The 16,233-nt window shown below is 43.3% G+C and overlaps 1 protein-coding gene across 6 annotated transcripts in view; it reads left to right on the forward strand.

The window, feature by feature from the left end:
• rps6ka5 (ribosomal protein S6 kinase, polypeptide 5) overlaps nt 1-16,233 on the forward strand; it is a 222,500-nt gene that overhangs the window by 128,106 nt on the left and 78,161 nt on the right. For all 6 annotated transcript variants that reach the window (XM_043696941.1, XM_043696946.1, XM_043696943.1 and 3 more), the window contains 2 exons: nt 1,515-1,630; nt 10,380-10,487. In XM_043696941.1, the coding sequence (XP_043552876.1) occupies nt 1,515-1,630; nt 10,380-10,487 (224 nt within the window). The remainder of the gene's footprint in view (nt 1-1,514; nt 1,631-10,379; nt 10,488-16,233) is intronic.

Here is a 16,233-nt window from a genome sequence, read left to right on the forward strand (position 1 = left end):
GTGGACTTCTGGAGTAGAAGATTTTGGATAAGTGGTGCTGGAAAAGCACAGCAGTTCAGGCAGCATTCGAGGAGCAGCAAAATCAGGAATAAATTCCTGATGAAGGGCTTTTGCCGGAAACGTCGATTTTGCTGCTCCTCGGATACTGCCTGAACTGCTGTGCTCTTCCAGCACCACTAATCCAAAATCTGGTTTCCAGCATCTGCAGTCATTGTTTTTACCTTCTGGAGTAGAAGATTCAACCCTAAGATGGTGGTATGTTAATGTTATTAGTTTTTGTCTTATTGAAGATTATGTTGAAAATGGTTAATGGTCATGATGGTTTTTAGCATTTCTTACTATCACTAATTGTTTTGGTTGTCTGTCCACCATCATCAGCAGAATATTCATGGGGTTGCACTTCGGCTTAGTTCATTTGGAACCAAACTTCCAATTGTGCTTTATCAGCTTTGTTTTTTTTTGCTTTGTTGAAAACTCTACAAAAACATGGCTTGTTAGTGCCTTGACAAAACCTTGACACCTGCTTGACGGAAATTGAACTAATGGAACTACTAACTCCAGATTGGCTTGTCCTTAGCTTAGAAAATTAAACAGGATGCTGGCCTGTGGATCTTAAAATGTTGTGCTAGCTCTTTTTTTTTCAGGGTTGGTGCACAAGTGTTTGATTATGCAGTTGTCCCTAATGGCTGATGCTTATTCATTCCTGTATTTATTGATTCAGCCAGAATACTTTCAGTTCTGTGTTGCTTGTTATGTATTTAAATTTCAAATGTAGTCAGAATTCCTCAAATGTAAAGCTCTAATATAAATCTTTGCATTGTGCATTCTGGTGAAAAGATAACCAGCCTTCAAACCAGCTGACTTTTTTGCCTACATTTTTCATATACAATTTTATCAGGCGTATCAGAAATCTTAAGAAAAATGAGACTTGCAGAAACGTGATTGCTTTGCTGGGCTACATTTCATAGGACATAGAATCACTGCAGTGTGAAAACAGGCCCGTGGCCAAACAGGTCCACACTGACCCTCCAAAGAGTAACCCACCCAGACCCATTCCCCAACCCTATATTTACCCCTAACGAATGCACCTAACCTACATGTCCCTGAACACCATGGGCAATTTAGCATGGCCAATTCACCTAACCTGCACATCTTTGGACTGAGGGAGGTTATTGGAGCATCCAGAGGAAACCCACGCAGACTCGGGAGAATGTGCAAACTCCACAGAGACTGTCGCCCGAGGCTTGAATCAAATCTGGGTCCCTGGTGCCCTGAGGCAGCAATGCTAGCCACCATGCAAGAGTTACAGTGCAAAATTGGTTTTAATAACTTTTAAATACACATGAGAAAAATTAAAAGGTGAATTTCTATGTGTTTAATGTTATGGATTTGTGCCACTGAACACAAATTTCTGTTTCATAATATCTGCCTTGTATTTGTAAACTTTCTATGTTGTGCTATTTTGGATTGCAATGGTTCAATCCTCATGTATAATGTTTTATTTTGTGTAACAGACTACGTGAATGGAGGGGAATTGTTTACTCACTTGTCACAGAGGGAACGTTTCACAGAGCATGCAGTGAGAATATACAGTGGGGAGATAGTGTTAGCACTAGAGCATCTACACAAGGTAAGCTGTACATTTATTGGTCAAGAACGACATTTGGCAAATGCATTCTCTGTCTATTTCTGTAGTTGACTAGGTGTACAGGATACAAGACATGAATTAGGTGAATATCTTAACTCCAGTGCTTCTGAAATTTTAAAGAAAATTGCAAATGTCTTTATTGCTTTGTTTTATCTGTGCTAACACTTGTACAGTTAGTTAGTTTGAAAGTAAAAAGCTTTGTTGCTTGTGTAAATTTAATATTTCCTGGTTGTAATCTCATATCAGTGATTTAGTGTGTAGTTGAAATGTCACTGGACTAGAAAGCTGTTAACCCCTTTAATGTGCAAAATAGAAACATTTCTATGAGAGGATGTAAACTGGTATCAGGATCACATTCTATTCTTTATTGGCTGTGGGTGTTGCTGTAACGTCATATTTTTTAAAATTGTCTTCATGGGATGTGGGCATCACTAGTTCAGCCAACATTTATTGCTCATGTCTGGCTGCTTTTGAGAAACATAGGACCAAGAGCAGGCAATTTTGAGCCTCCCCACCATTCAGTATGACCATGGCTGGTTATTCAACTCAGTACCCTGTTTCCACTTTCTTCCCATATCCTTTTGAGGTGGATGGTAGTGGCGGCTAAGGTGATGGTGAGATGTCTTCTTGAATTACAGCATTCCAATTGCTGTCGGTATCTGCTGCCTTTGTCCTTATAGATGGAAGGTGCTGTCCAAGGATCCTTGATAAATTTCTGCAGTGCATCTCCTACTGAGCAGCATTTAGGTAGGGATTTTTTTTTTGGACAATTTGAAAGTGAAGAATGCGAATCATTCAGCCAAAAGAACCGGGAAATGTGGGTCATTCAAGGAGAAGAACTAACATTAGCAAAACCATGGTGAACTGAACTGCCTCTAATTCCTACAGTCTGTAATTAATATCTCTACAATTTCTGCAAATTTCAGGAGATTAAGAATGCTGTTTTCTTCATAAATATAGAAGCATAAATATGTTTGGACTATTTTGTTTAATAATTTTATAGTCAAAAGTGTGGCGCTGGAAAAGCAGGTGAGGCAGCATCTGAGGAGCAGGAGAATCAATTTTTTGGGCATAAGCCTTTCATTAGGAAGTCCAGCATGACACGTTTCGACTAACTCTTCAGCATCTGCAGTCCTACTTTCTCCTTAATCATTTTACATACAGTCCCGTGTAAACAACCTCCATCACCGCAGCCTAAATAATAATGTTATTGTGAAATGCCTTGCATCATTAAAGGCACTATATAAATATAAATTATTAATTCTATTGGCTCCTTCTTCCAATCATCAATAAGTGTTGGAAGTACCAATTCTAATACAGATTTGGGGGGGGGGGGGGGGGAGCCTTGCCTGTCATTCCTCTGTCTCAGATTGGATTTCATTACACATTTTTTATTCTATCATTGCCAAGCTGAGATTCGATCTTTTGAGCCAACATTGTGTCTCCTGATTTTATCAACTAGTTTTTTTTGCAGGAGATATCTTATAAACCCAAAGAAGCTATCATTACATTCTCACCCTTAACAATAATAACAAAACTTTATAGAAGGGCATTTAACATAATAAATCATCCCAAAGCAATTCATTTAGTCACTTTGTCAAAAAAAAATGTTACCTTGGTCACAAATGACCTCCTTTTCTACATGATGTGGAGGTGCTGGTGATGGTCTGGGGTGTACAAAGTTAAAAATCACACAACACCAGGTTATAGTCAACAGGTTTATTTGGAAGCACTAGCTTTCTCCAAAACTATAAACTGGTGTTGTGTGATTTTAACCAACTCATTTTGTGTGTCCGGGCTCAGTCTTACCATGTAGTTTTGATCTTCCTTAATGTTCCATCAATTTGGTCTTGCAATTGTTTTGGCAATTGTTTGTCAACAGTTTCCTGGTGTGAATATAGAGTTATCAGTTTCTCGAGCCCCTTTTTAAGTAAGGGCATTATGTTTTCCATTTTTCTATCTAATGAATCCCTAATTTTTAGCCAATAAGTCTTCCAGCATATTATCTAGGCTTGTTTGGCCTGTTTTTCAAAGCCATGGACTTCACCCTTTTTAACAATTTCCCATTTTATGTTCAAATGTCTTTAAGTACATGCAAGGTACTATATGAATACAGGGTTCTTTGATGAGCTTTCAACACCTATACCTTTATAGGTCTCTTACTGCCTTTGTTTCTGTTGAATCATTGTAGCACTAAAGGAAGCCTCTAGTGCCATTAACTTCTCTTAACAACTCTTTCCATTGTCTGGTGTACAGATTACCTGTCTATTTTCTTTGTCTCTTCAAACTAAACTCCAGATAATTCCACAACTACTTTCTCTCGAGCTTTTTCCCTTCCCATATGCTTTGTCCTGAAGCTCTTAAAATGCTTGCTCCTTTTAAAATTATAATGAGGGTTTACAGTCTGCAATGTTAAGACAGTAGTTCTCTGTGCAAATTCTGGCTGTGCTATGTGTTTCCAGCATTTTCAGGTTTTTGCATTTGACTTACATTCATGTAAATACTTGGCTGACTCCTGTCTAATCCACCTGATTTACTTACTCAGATCTTATTCAAATATTCACATCAAACAATTTCACTGTATTACCTGCCCAATTTTGACCGGCAAGGAATACCCTTTTGTTGTACCAGCCTGCTCATTTGTAACTACACTTGAGGCATTGAATCTTAGATGGAAAGAGAGTCCATGTTTGAACTTGCAACCAGTTAACTATGGAAAGAGTGCGCTTAGTAGACTAATTTAACCCTTCTTCATTCCAACCTTTCTTTTTACCTGATCTCAGAAATTAAGCTAATATGAACAACACAGGTTGCTTTTGACTCCATTTTGAATTTCATTTCAGGAAGGCTGTACTTTGTCCTGACAAATGGTGATTGCCTCTGAAAGAGGAAAGGTAGCTACAAGGGCATGAGGGAGGAGCTGGCCAGAGTTGATTGGAAGGGGAACCTAGCAGGGAGGAGGGTGAAGCAGCAACATCAGGAGTTTCTGAGGGTAATTTAGGATGCATATCAAAAATACATCCCTACAGTGCTGAATTAGTCAAAACAATTAATAGGAGTCAACACAGCCATGACTGACAAAGGGAGTAAGGGATAGCGTAAAAGCAAAAGGAAAAGCATACTATGTGGTGAAGATGAGTAGAAAACCAGAGGATTGGGAAGTCTTTAAAAACCGGTAGAGCATAACTTTAAAAACCAATTGGGGGTAGAAGATGAAATATGAGGGTAAGCTAGCTAGTAATATAAAAGATGATTATAAGAGTCTTATATGGGGATAAAAGCGTTGCAAGAGTGAACATTGGATTGCTAGAAAATGATGCTGGCGAATAGTAATGGGAAACACAAGAATGCCAGAGGAACTGAATACGTACTTTGCCTCAGTCTTCATTCAAGCAGCATGCAAGAACTTCAGGGGACAGAGGTGATTAGTGTCATTACAAAGGAGAAGGTGATGTGGAAACTGAAAGGTCTAAAGATGGGTAAATCACCCAGACCAGTTGGACTACACCCCAGGATTCTGAAAGAGATAGCTGAGGAGATTGTGGGGCATTGGTGGTGATCTTTCATGAATCACTGGAGTCGGGGAGGGTCCTAGAGGACTGGCAAATGGTTAAAGTAACATCCCTTTTTGCGAAAGGGGGGAAGCAGAAGGCAGGAAACTCTAGGCTGATTAGCCTGACCTTGGTTGTTGGTAAGACTTTAAAGTCCATTATTAAGGATAAGGTTGCAGATTACTTGGAAGTGCATGGCAAATAGGACTGAGTTAGCATGGCTGCATCAAGGGAAAGTCATATCTGACAAATCTGTTAGGATTCTTTGTGGATATAATGAGCAAGTTAGACAAAGGAGAGCCAGAGTATGTGATCTATTTAGATTTCCGGAAGACTTTTGACAAGATGCCACACAGGAGGCTGCAAAATAAAATAAGAGCACATGGTGTTACAGTAACATGCTGGCATGGATAGAGAATTATCTGACTGGCAGAAAACAGAGAATGGTGATAAAGAGGTCTTTTGCAGGATGACAGCTGATGACACATGGCGTTTCGCAGAGGTCAATGTTGGGGCCACAATAATTCACGTTATACATTACACTTTGGACAGGGCTTTGTTGTTAACATGATGCAAACATAGATTGAGGGACAGGTAGTTTTGAGGAAGCGGGTCAGTTGGAGGATTCGGACAGTTTAGCAGAGTGGGCAAAGAAGGGGTAGATAGAATGCAATGTGGGTAAATATGAGGTTAATGTACTTTGGTTGGGAGAATTGAGGCATAAACAGTTCTCTGAAAGGCTTTAGAAATCTAAAGTGCAAAGGTACTTAAGAGTCCTAATTCAGGATTCTCTTAAGGTTATTTTACAGGTTCATTTGGCAGTTAGGAAGACAAATGAAATGCTGATATTCATTTTGAGAAGTCGAGAATACAAGAGTCGTAGAGATTTACAGCACAGAAACAGACCCTTTGGTCCAACTCATCCATACTGACCAGATATCCCAACCCAATCTAGTCCCACCTGCCAGCACCAAAACCCTCCAAACCCTTCCTATTCATATGCCCATCCAGATGCCTTTCACATGTTGCAATTATACTAGCCTCCACCACTTCCTCTGGCAGCTCATTCCATACACGTACCACCCTCTGCGTGAAAAAGTTGCCCCTTAGGTCTATTTTATATCTTTCCCCTCTCACCCTAAACCTATACCCTCTAGTTCTGGACTCCCCTACCCCCAGGAAAAGACTTTTCACAACATCTTTCCGATAGGAAGGCGACCAGAATTGCATGCAATATTCCCACAGTGGCCAAATCAATGTCCTGTACAGTCGCAACATGACCTCCCAACCCCTGTACTCAATACTCTGACTAATAAAGGAAAGCATAACAAACACCTTCTTCACTATCCTATTTACCTGCGACTCCACTTTCAAGGAGCTATGAACCTGCACTCCAAAGTCTCCTTGTTCAGCAACACTCCCCAGGACCTTATCATTAAGCATATAAGTCCTGATAAGATTTGTTTTCCCAAAACGCAGCACCTCACATTTATCTAATTTAAACTCCATCTGCCACTTCTCAGCCCATTGGCCCATCTGATCAAGATCCCGTCGTAATCTGAGATAACCTTCTTCACGGTCCACTACCCATCCAATTTTGGTGTCATTAACAAACTTACTAACTATACCTCTTATGCTCACATCCAAATCATTTATATAAATAATGAAAAGTAGTGGACCCAGCACCGATCCTTGTGGTATTCCACTGGTCACAGGCCTCCAGTCTGAAAAATAATTCTCCACCACCACCCTCTGTCTTCTACCTTTGACCCAGTTCTGTATCCAAATGACCAAGTTCTCCCTGTATTTCATGAGATCTAACCTTGCTCACCAGTCTCCCATGGGGAACCTTGTTGAACAGATACACTGCTGAGGTTGTATAAAGCTGTGATCAGACTGCATTTAGAATATTGTGAGAGTTTTGGGCCTGTACCTAAGGAAGGGTGTGCTGACTCAGGAGGTTTACAAGAATGATCTCAGGAATGAAGGGCTTGTCATTGGAGGAGAGGTTGAGGACTCTGGGTCTGTATTGGATGGAATTTAGAAGGATTGGTGGGGGAATGTGTTTGAAACTTAATACTGAGAAGTCTGGATAGAGTGAACATGGTAAAGATTTTTCCACTAATAGGAGAGACCAGGACCACAGCACGCAGCCTCCAAGTGAAGAGTTGACCATTTCGTACTAAGATGAGGAGGAATAATCTACAATCAGAGGGTGATGAATTTGTGGTATTAGGGAATGAAACCGGTCCTTTACTGTTGCGGGGAAGGTACAGGGGGTTTGGGGAGGGGGTTTGGTGGGGAGAGTGGCGCGAACCAAGGATTGGTGAAGGCAGAGAGGGGTGGGGAGGGGAAGGTGTTCTTCGGAGTTGGTGGAAGTGTTTAAGATGATACATTGGATGCAGAGACTGGTAGGGTGGTAGATGAGGATAAGGCGCACCCTGTCTTCATTGTGTTTGGAGGGGGATAGTTTAGAGCAGTGGAGCAGGTAATAGAGGAGGTGTGGTGGAGTGCTGTCTGAATGACAGAGGAGAGAAGAGCACGTTGTTCAAAATAGGTGGACATCTGGGATGCTTGGGAGTGGAATGTCTCCTCATCCAAGCAGATGTGATGGAGGCAGAATAATTGGGAAAACGGGATGGACTTCTTGCAGGATACTAAGTGGGAGGAGGTGTAGTCCAGGTAGTTATGGGAGTCTGTGGGTTTATAGACAGTCTGTAGACTGTCGTCGGTGATGGAAATGAAGAGGTCAAGAAAGAGGAGGAAGGTATCCGAGGTAGACCAAGTGAAAAGAGGAGTGGAAGTTGTGGGTGAACTCGATGAACTGCTTCAGTTCAGCGTGGGCACAGGATGTTCACTGATATAGTCAGTGATGTAATTGCAAAGAGTTGGGGCACAGTGCCTATGTAGGTACTAAGGAGGGACTGTTTGATGTAGCCGACAAAGAGGCAGGCGTAGCTCGGGCCCATCCAGATGGCCAAGGAAATGTTATTAAGGGTGAGGACTAGTTTGGGAAGGCAAAGGAGGGCATTGGTGGAGGGGGACTGGATGGGTTTTTTGAAGAGAAAGATGTTAAAGGCCTGGAGGCCATCCTTGTTGGGGTATGGACATGTATAATGACGGCATGTCCATAGTGATGATAAAGCACTGGGTGCCATGGAATTGGAAGTTACTGAAGAAGTGGAGGGTGTGGTTAGTGTCACAGATGTAGGTGCGAAATGTTTGCATCAAGAGGAAGAGATTGAAGTCAAGGTAGGAGGAAATACATTCAGTGGAGCAGGAGCATTGGAGACAATGGGTGAGCCGGGGTGTTGGGCTTATGGATCTTGGGGAGCAGATAGAACTGGGCAGTGTGAGGCTGGGGACCATGAGGTTGGAGGCAGTGCAGGGTCGATGATCAGAGGCAATGAGGGCACAAACAGTGTAAGTGATTTTGGGCTGATGGGCCAGGGTGGGGTTGTGGTCAAGGGAGAGGTCAGACGTGGTGTCAGAGAGCTGGTGTTCGGCCTCTAGAAGACATAGAGGTCCGTCCTCCCGACAACCATTACCTCGTCTTTGTGAAACGGGATTGGTGCAGAGAGAGTAGAGTGCTTTTTGAAATATAGTAACTGCTCTGATATGGAAAGGTCCTAAGCTTGATTGCCAGACTGTGCTGATGTATCTGGTCTTGGCTGAGCAATGGTGAGGATGCTGCATTGATGTCTGTGTCATGGATAGAGAAACTCAACTGGACTCGCCACATCAACACAGTGCCTACAAGAGCAGGTCAGAGGCTCGGAATATTGCGACAAGTACCTAACTTCCTGACCCCCCCCAAAAGCCTGTCCATCATAAACAAGGCGCAAATCAAGAGTGTGATGGAATAGGACAGTACACCACAGTACAGGCCCTTTGGCCCTCAATGTTGTGCTGACCTTTTATTCAACTTTAAGATCAGACTAACCTAAATACCCTTCATTTTACTATCATCCAACTTGCTTGGATGGGTGCAGCTCCAAAACCAATCAAGAAGCTTGACACCTTCCAGGATAAAGTAGCTCGCTTGATTGGTACCTCATCCACAAACATCCACTCCCTCCACTACCAAAAGCAGTAAAAGCACTGTGTACTATCTATAAGATGCACTGCAGAGATTCATCAAAGTCCTCAGACAGCACTTTCCAAACCCATGACCACATTCATCCCGAGGGATAAAGGCAGAAGATAGATGAGAACATGACAATCTGCAAGTTCCCCTCCAAGCCACTCACCATTCTGACTTGGAAACATATCATCATTCCTTCACTGCCACTGCATCAAAATCCTGGAATCCCTCCCTCAGGGCATTATGGGTCAACCCACAGCAGGTGGACTGCAGTGGTTCAAGAAGGCAGCTCATCATTACCTTCTCAAGGGCAAATAGGCTTGGGCAATAAATGCTGACCAGCCCACATTCCACAAATGAATAAAAAATGAAAATCTTGGCTTTCTGTTCCTAATCACTAACCAGTATTCCATGTTGGAAGTCCACAAATATGAACCTTGGCTGAGGGCAATATCAGACTTGACCATGACACCTCTCCTATTGTCTCTGGTTGGTCAAGTAGCCTCTACATACTATTAAAGATAGTACCAAAGACAATGAGAAGCAGACAGTGGGCCTTTTGAGAGATGGGTAAACTACATGAGGGGCATGGATAGGGTGAGTAGGCAAGATCTTTTCCCCAAGGTAGGGGAGTCCAAAACTAGAGGGCACAAGTTTAAAGTGAGAAGGGAAAGATTTAAAAGAGACCTAAAGGGCAATGTTTTCATGCAGAAGATAGTGCGTGTGTGGAATTAACTGTCAGAGGAAGTGATGGAGGTTGGTACAGTTACAACGTTGAGAAGGATCTAGTTGGGTACATGATTCGAGAGGGTTTTGAGGGATATGGGCCAAACACTGGGAAATGGGATTAGATTAATTTAGGATATCTGGTCAGCATGGACTGTTGGACCGGAGGGTCTGTTTCCATGCTGTGTATCTCTATGACGCTGGTGCAGGAATATTGTCTGTAGTTTATAGTTATTAACACATTTAAATATTTTAAAAATTATTTTGGTTTGTCTGGAAAATAAGGTGCATCGGATTTCAAATTTTTGAAACACTGTGGAGGAGAAAAGTATTCAAAATTTGTAACTTTTGCTTACTGTGTTTTCCACAGCTTGGAATTATATATCGAGATATTAAACTGGAAAATATACTTCTCGACAGTAATGGCCATGTGGTTCTAACAGATTTTGGACTCAGTAAAGAGTTTCTAATAGATGAAGTAAGTATTTTGCCTTTCGTTGCAACAACATCTATGCTTCATTGATTAATGCAATGGTGTGTATTCAAAAATTAATTTCAAATAACAGATTGGGAATGCAATCTTTAACATTGACGTGAATCTGATCTATTTTGCCACAGTAATATTTTTCTCAAACCTTGTTCAGATCAGAAACATATTTAATCCAGTGTGGCTCAATGGGATTGAGATTACCATTGGCCTTGGTTTTATATTGTCTCTCCAACTTGGAGAGACAATGTATATTTCTTTTACAGAACATAAGTATTGCTGAAAAAAGAGGCAAGCTGATGAAGCTTTTCAATGCACACATCAGAACAGGATCAAGAGTTCCAGATTTCTCAGAGAACAATAATTTCTACTGCATGAGAAAGGCTGCTGATTGAATAATGCATGGTCTCTAATTGTTCAAGGCATTGCCATGGAACTATTGCCCCTACCCTTTTGTTTAATTCACAAACAACGTGCAGTGCTTATTCTGCTTGCAGAGGACAGACCCTGAGTATAAATTAAACAAAAACGTGGGGGTATAATATTTCCCAGGGCTATATTCTCCTTAGTATTACCTCCATGAACCAGTCAACTTGTCAACTAATCAGCACGATTTTCACATGCAGTGAAGACTGTTGGTTGTTTAGAAATGTGGCATTCTTGTTTGTCCTGAGGAATATGAGGCAAAAAAACTTTGGCAGCATATCTAACTGTTTTTTTCAGCCACATATGCAATCATGTGTATCTTCTGTGTCTCGCTGACCTCACTGCTTTGCCTCAGATTCCAGTTCTAATTGGTTTGATGACCTTTTATGCTGTTAGGACAATTCCATTGCTTATGTCTTTGAATAGTGATAGTTTGCATCTGTGAGCTACTGCCTCTGCCATTCTATTTTACTATTAAACCCTTATATTATTCTTCATCCTGAGAAAGAATAAAACATTAGTCATGTTTGTAAATCCTGGCAACTGATTGGAAATAAACATGCCTGGGGCTTCCTCCTTCCATCTGCCTTAGCTAGGTTTTTTTCGTAAAATAAAATTCACAATAAGTGAAAATCGTTGACAAGACAGAACTGTATTGCCCATCCCCAATCAGGTCAGTAGAGCTGTGTAGCCCCTACACCACCAACTAGGTCAGTGGAACTGCGTTCTTTTTTATTTCAAAAATATACTTTATTCATAAAATAATCGATATACATATATAACCACGAGAGCAATTCAATACTGTACAGTCTTTACATGTGGGGAAAAAATGGTCCTAAGGCGTTTCTTATTTATACAAGTCCATATTTATACACATTTGAGGCATCGGGAAGGCCAATAACTGAGCATGTTGTGTGTGTAATGAGGTCAGCCAGGTGGACTTCATAGAATATGAGTTGTTAATCTGGTCTAATCAGTTTGAAAGATCAGAACATTAACTTTCATGTATCTGAGAGGCAATGGCCCAGTGGTATTATCCCTTGACTTTTAATCCAGGAACCTAGAATAATGTTCTGGGGACCAGGATTTGAATCCCTTCAAGCCAGATGGTGAAATTTGAATTCAATTTTAAAAAGCCTCAGCCACTCCAACCTCCTGCCCTCACAAAGTGCAGCCCTCCATTCCCTCCGCTCCAACCCCCAACCCGCAGACAAGGGGGGGGGCACAGTAGTAGTGTGGCGCCCTGACTCTACACAGCTGAAGCCAGGCCCCAACTTGAAGATACCTCCTCCTATTGTTCCCTCGATCATGACCTCACCTCCCAACACCAAATCATCATCTGCCAGACCATCCACAACCTCACCACCTCTGGGAATCTCCCATCCACAGCCTCCAACCTCATTGCCAGTGAACCCCGCATTGGCCAATTCTATCTCCTTCCTAAGATCCACAAACCTGACTGCCCCAATCGACCCATTGTCTCAGCCTCCGCCTGTCCCACCGAACTCATCTCTTCCTACCTCGACACCCTTCTGTGCCCCTTAGTCCAGGAACTCCCCACTACATTCGGGACACCACCCATGCCCTTCGCCTCCTCCAAGATTTTTGTTTCCCCGGCTCTGTACGCATCGATCCGCCACGACGAAGGTCTCCAAACCCTCAGTTTCTTTCTCTCACCCTTTCCCAACCAGTACCCTTCCACCGACACCCTCATACGCCTAGCTGAATTGGTCCTCACGCTCAACAACTTCTCCTTCCAATCCTCCCACTTCCTCCAAACCAAAGGGGTAGCCATGGGCACCCACTTGGAACCCAGCTATGCCTGCCTGCTTGTTGGATACGTGGAACAGTCCATCTTCTGCAGTTACACTAGCACCACCCTCTACCTGTTCCTCCGCTACATCGATGACAATATTGGCACCGCCTTGTGCTCCCACGAGGAGGTTGAACAGATCATCAACTTTACCAACACCTTCTGCCCGACCTCAAACTCACCTGGACCATCTCGGACACCTCTTCTCCACCCCCACCCCCTCTTCCTGGATGTCTCCATTAATGTCTCTAGCGACCGACTAACTACAGATATATGCTACAAGCCCACCAACTTCCACAGCTACCTAGACTCCACCTTCTCCCATCCTAACTCTTGTAAAAATGCTTTCCCTTATTCCCAATTCCTCCACCTCTGCTGCATCTGTTCCCAGATGATCAGTTCCACCTCAGAAAGTCCCAGATGGCCTCCTTCTTCCACGATCGCAACTTCCTTTCCCGCGTGATTGACAATGCCCTCCAGCGCATCTCCTCCACTTCACACACCACTGCCCCTGAACTCCACCACTCCCAACGCAACAAGGACCGAACCCTCCTGGTCCTCACTTTCCACCCCACCAACCTCCACATATAACACATCATCCTCCGCCACTTCCGCCACCTCCAAACAGACCCCACTGTCAGAGATGTATTTCCCTCCCCACCCCTATCAGCATTCCGAAAAGACCATTCCATCTATGACTCCCATGTCAGGTCCATACCCCCCACCAGCCCAGACCCCACTCCTGGCACCTTTCCCTGCCACTGCAGGAAGTGCAAAACCTGGGCCTATGCCACACCCCTCACCTCCGTCCAAGGCCCCAAGGGATTCTTCCACATTTGTTAAAAATTTACCTGTATCTGTACCAATGTCATCTACTGCATCCATTGCACCCACTGTGATCTCCTCTACATCGGGAAGACAGGACATCTTGCGGATTGTTTCAGAGAACATGTCTGGGACACCAGCACCTACCAACCCCACCGCCCCGTGGCTGAACACTTCAACTCCCCCTCCCACTCCGTCAAGACCATGCAAGTCCTGGGCCTCCTCCACTGCCAAACCGTTACCACCCGACGCCTGGAGGAGGAACGTCTCAAATTCTGCCTAGAGACCCTGCAACCGCACAGGATAAATGTGGATTTCAACAGCTTCCTTTTTTCCCCTCCCCCACATTATCCCAGTCCCTAGCCTCCAACTTGGCACCGCCCTCCGGACCTGTCCTTCACTCTCCCCTCTGCCCTAACACTTTTTCCCTCACCTTCATCCACCTATTCCTTTCTCAGCTACCTTCCCCCAAACCCCACCCCCTCCCATGTATCTTTCAGCCGCGACCCACAGCCTCATTCCTGATGAAGGGCTTATGCCCGAAATGTCGATTCTCCTGCTCCTCAGATCCTGCCTGACATGCTGTGCTTTTCCAGCACCACACTCTCGACTCTGATCTCCAGCATCTGCAGTCCTCACTTTCTCTCAGCCCATTGGCCCATCTCATCAAGATTTTGGTGTGCATCCTGGGGAACAGCCCGTGGAGCACAGAGTCCTGTGTCATAGAGCTGCTCAGGACAAGCCTTCACAAAAACCACTGCATCTCTCTGCAGACCTCCTTTGCAAAGCCTCATTCCAGCAGGATATATGTGATAGTCTCTCCCCACTGCAGCCACTTCGAGGGCAGTGTGCAGTGGCACAGAGTCCAGGCCTACATGAAGGTTCTCACAGGTAGTGCCCTTCTCACCATCAGCCAAGCAATGTCTTGGCGTTTGTTGGAAAGCTGTGGTGATGATGCATTCTGCCAAATGACTTTGACAATCTGCTTAGAGAACAATCTTCTTTGGAGACAAAAAAACTGTAAATCCTGGAATCCAAAGTAGACAGGCAGGAGGCTGGAAGAACACAGCATCAGGAAGTGCAGAAGTTGATATTTTGGGTGTGACCCTTCTTCAGGACAGGAGGTGGGTGTCAGGGGAGCTGACCTTTCCCTTTTCCCGCAAGGTCTCGAGGACGCTATGCGGTGACCACTTGCGGATTGACATGTGGTCAAAGGTGTTTTTCTTTGCACATCTCTCCATGAAGGACTGGAGATAAGGAATGGTCCAACTATTTGGAGTGTTCTTTGGCAAGTCCCATCCTTTGCAACACCGGGGACAGGTCAAAGCTCAATGTGGAGTTTCATTTGGCGTTTGTGTACTAAGGTCTACATACAGCGTGGCTATCAGGATGAGGGTGGCACTGGGTGCATTGTTAAGCACTTTTCCAGAGTTGTTTACATGGTGTCCCTGCAGACATAGTCCATCTTAGACCTCCAGATGAAGTGGAAGATGGCTCGGGTGACTGCAACGGTGCTGGTTCATGGAATGTGCAGTGTTGCAAATTGAGATCCAGCTGCAGACTTTTTGAAAGATTTCAATTAGCAAATGAAATTAGATTCACATTCTTTAGCACTGTTTGATAATTGAAACATATTGTAAAACATATTAAAACATATTGTAAAATGCTGGCAGAAATTAGTACTGTACGATCTTTAGATCTGTGAAGTCAAATCATTAGTTCCTACATGCAAAGTAATACCCTATACAAGCAAGGTTTTATTTGTCAAGTACAGCAGCAAGTGTTCTTCTGTGACTATCATATGCTTGCACTCCTGAAATTGTTTTAAAATATCTTTATGGACAGCGCACTTGTAAATATTGTCATACTACTGAATCAGACATCTTTTGTAAGAAAACAAAAAAATTAATTTGTGGAAAATGTGTTTTTCAATATCTCTAATATATAAGGCTAATTGTTTTGACAAGCCCTCAGTCAGCCTCCAGCCCTGCAGCATCCTTTATGGACAGCCTGGTATGCAGTAAGACTGTGAGACGGTGTGGTTGGCCGCAGTCTGGAGGATGGGTGCAGGGTGGCCACATCAGGGAAACTGGTGGGCAGGAGACCACAATTGCAGTCAGTAGATAGGGAGGCCTATGTTTGGAAAAGATGAGTACAGGGAGGCCAAAGATTGTGTCGAGAAGAGTCTGAAAATTTCTTTATTTTGTTATTTTTCTACTTTTGTGCTCAGAAGACTGTAGTGCAGAATTTTTTAAACTTATTTCTTTATTTCACTGTTTCTGTAACTTAGATTTTGTACCTAGGTACTTTTGCCCTAAGATGGTGTCATCCATGGCAACATTGTACACTTTTCGCTGGACTCTTGAACGCCATACTTTAGTACACATGACAGTAAAATCTGAATCTATAATATTCTCTTGAGCATTTTTAGGAAAGCTGCCCTCCTTCCCAATCAAGAAAAGAGTCACTTAGCTTGTTTTGGCTGAGTGCCAAACCTCCATTTCATGCCAATTTTACTGACACCAAAAAAAGTCCAAGCATCACCAGTTGATTTCAAATTGGGCTCACAATTTCACAGTCGGAAGTAGATTTAAATATAACGGTAAGCAGCCTGACCGCTACCCATATGCTCTGCTACTGCCAGAAAATGTGGCAGGTGTGATGTGGTTGAGT

Source organism: Chiloscyllium plagiosum, chromosome 10 (genome assembly GCF_004010195.1).
Source record: "Chiloscyllium plagiosum isolate BGI_BamShark_2017 chromosome 10, ASM401019v2, whole genome shotgun sequence".
In the NCBI taxonomy this organism is placed as follows: domain Eukaryota; kingdom Metazoa; phylum Chordata; class Chondrichthyes; order Orectolobiformes; family Hemiscylliidae; genus Chiloscyllium; species Chiloscyllium plagiosum.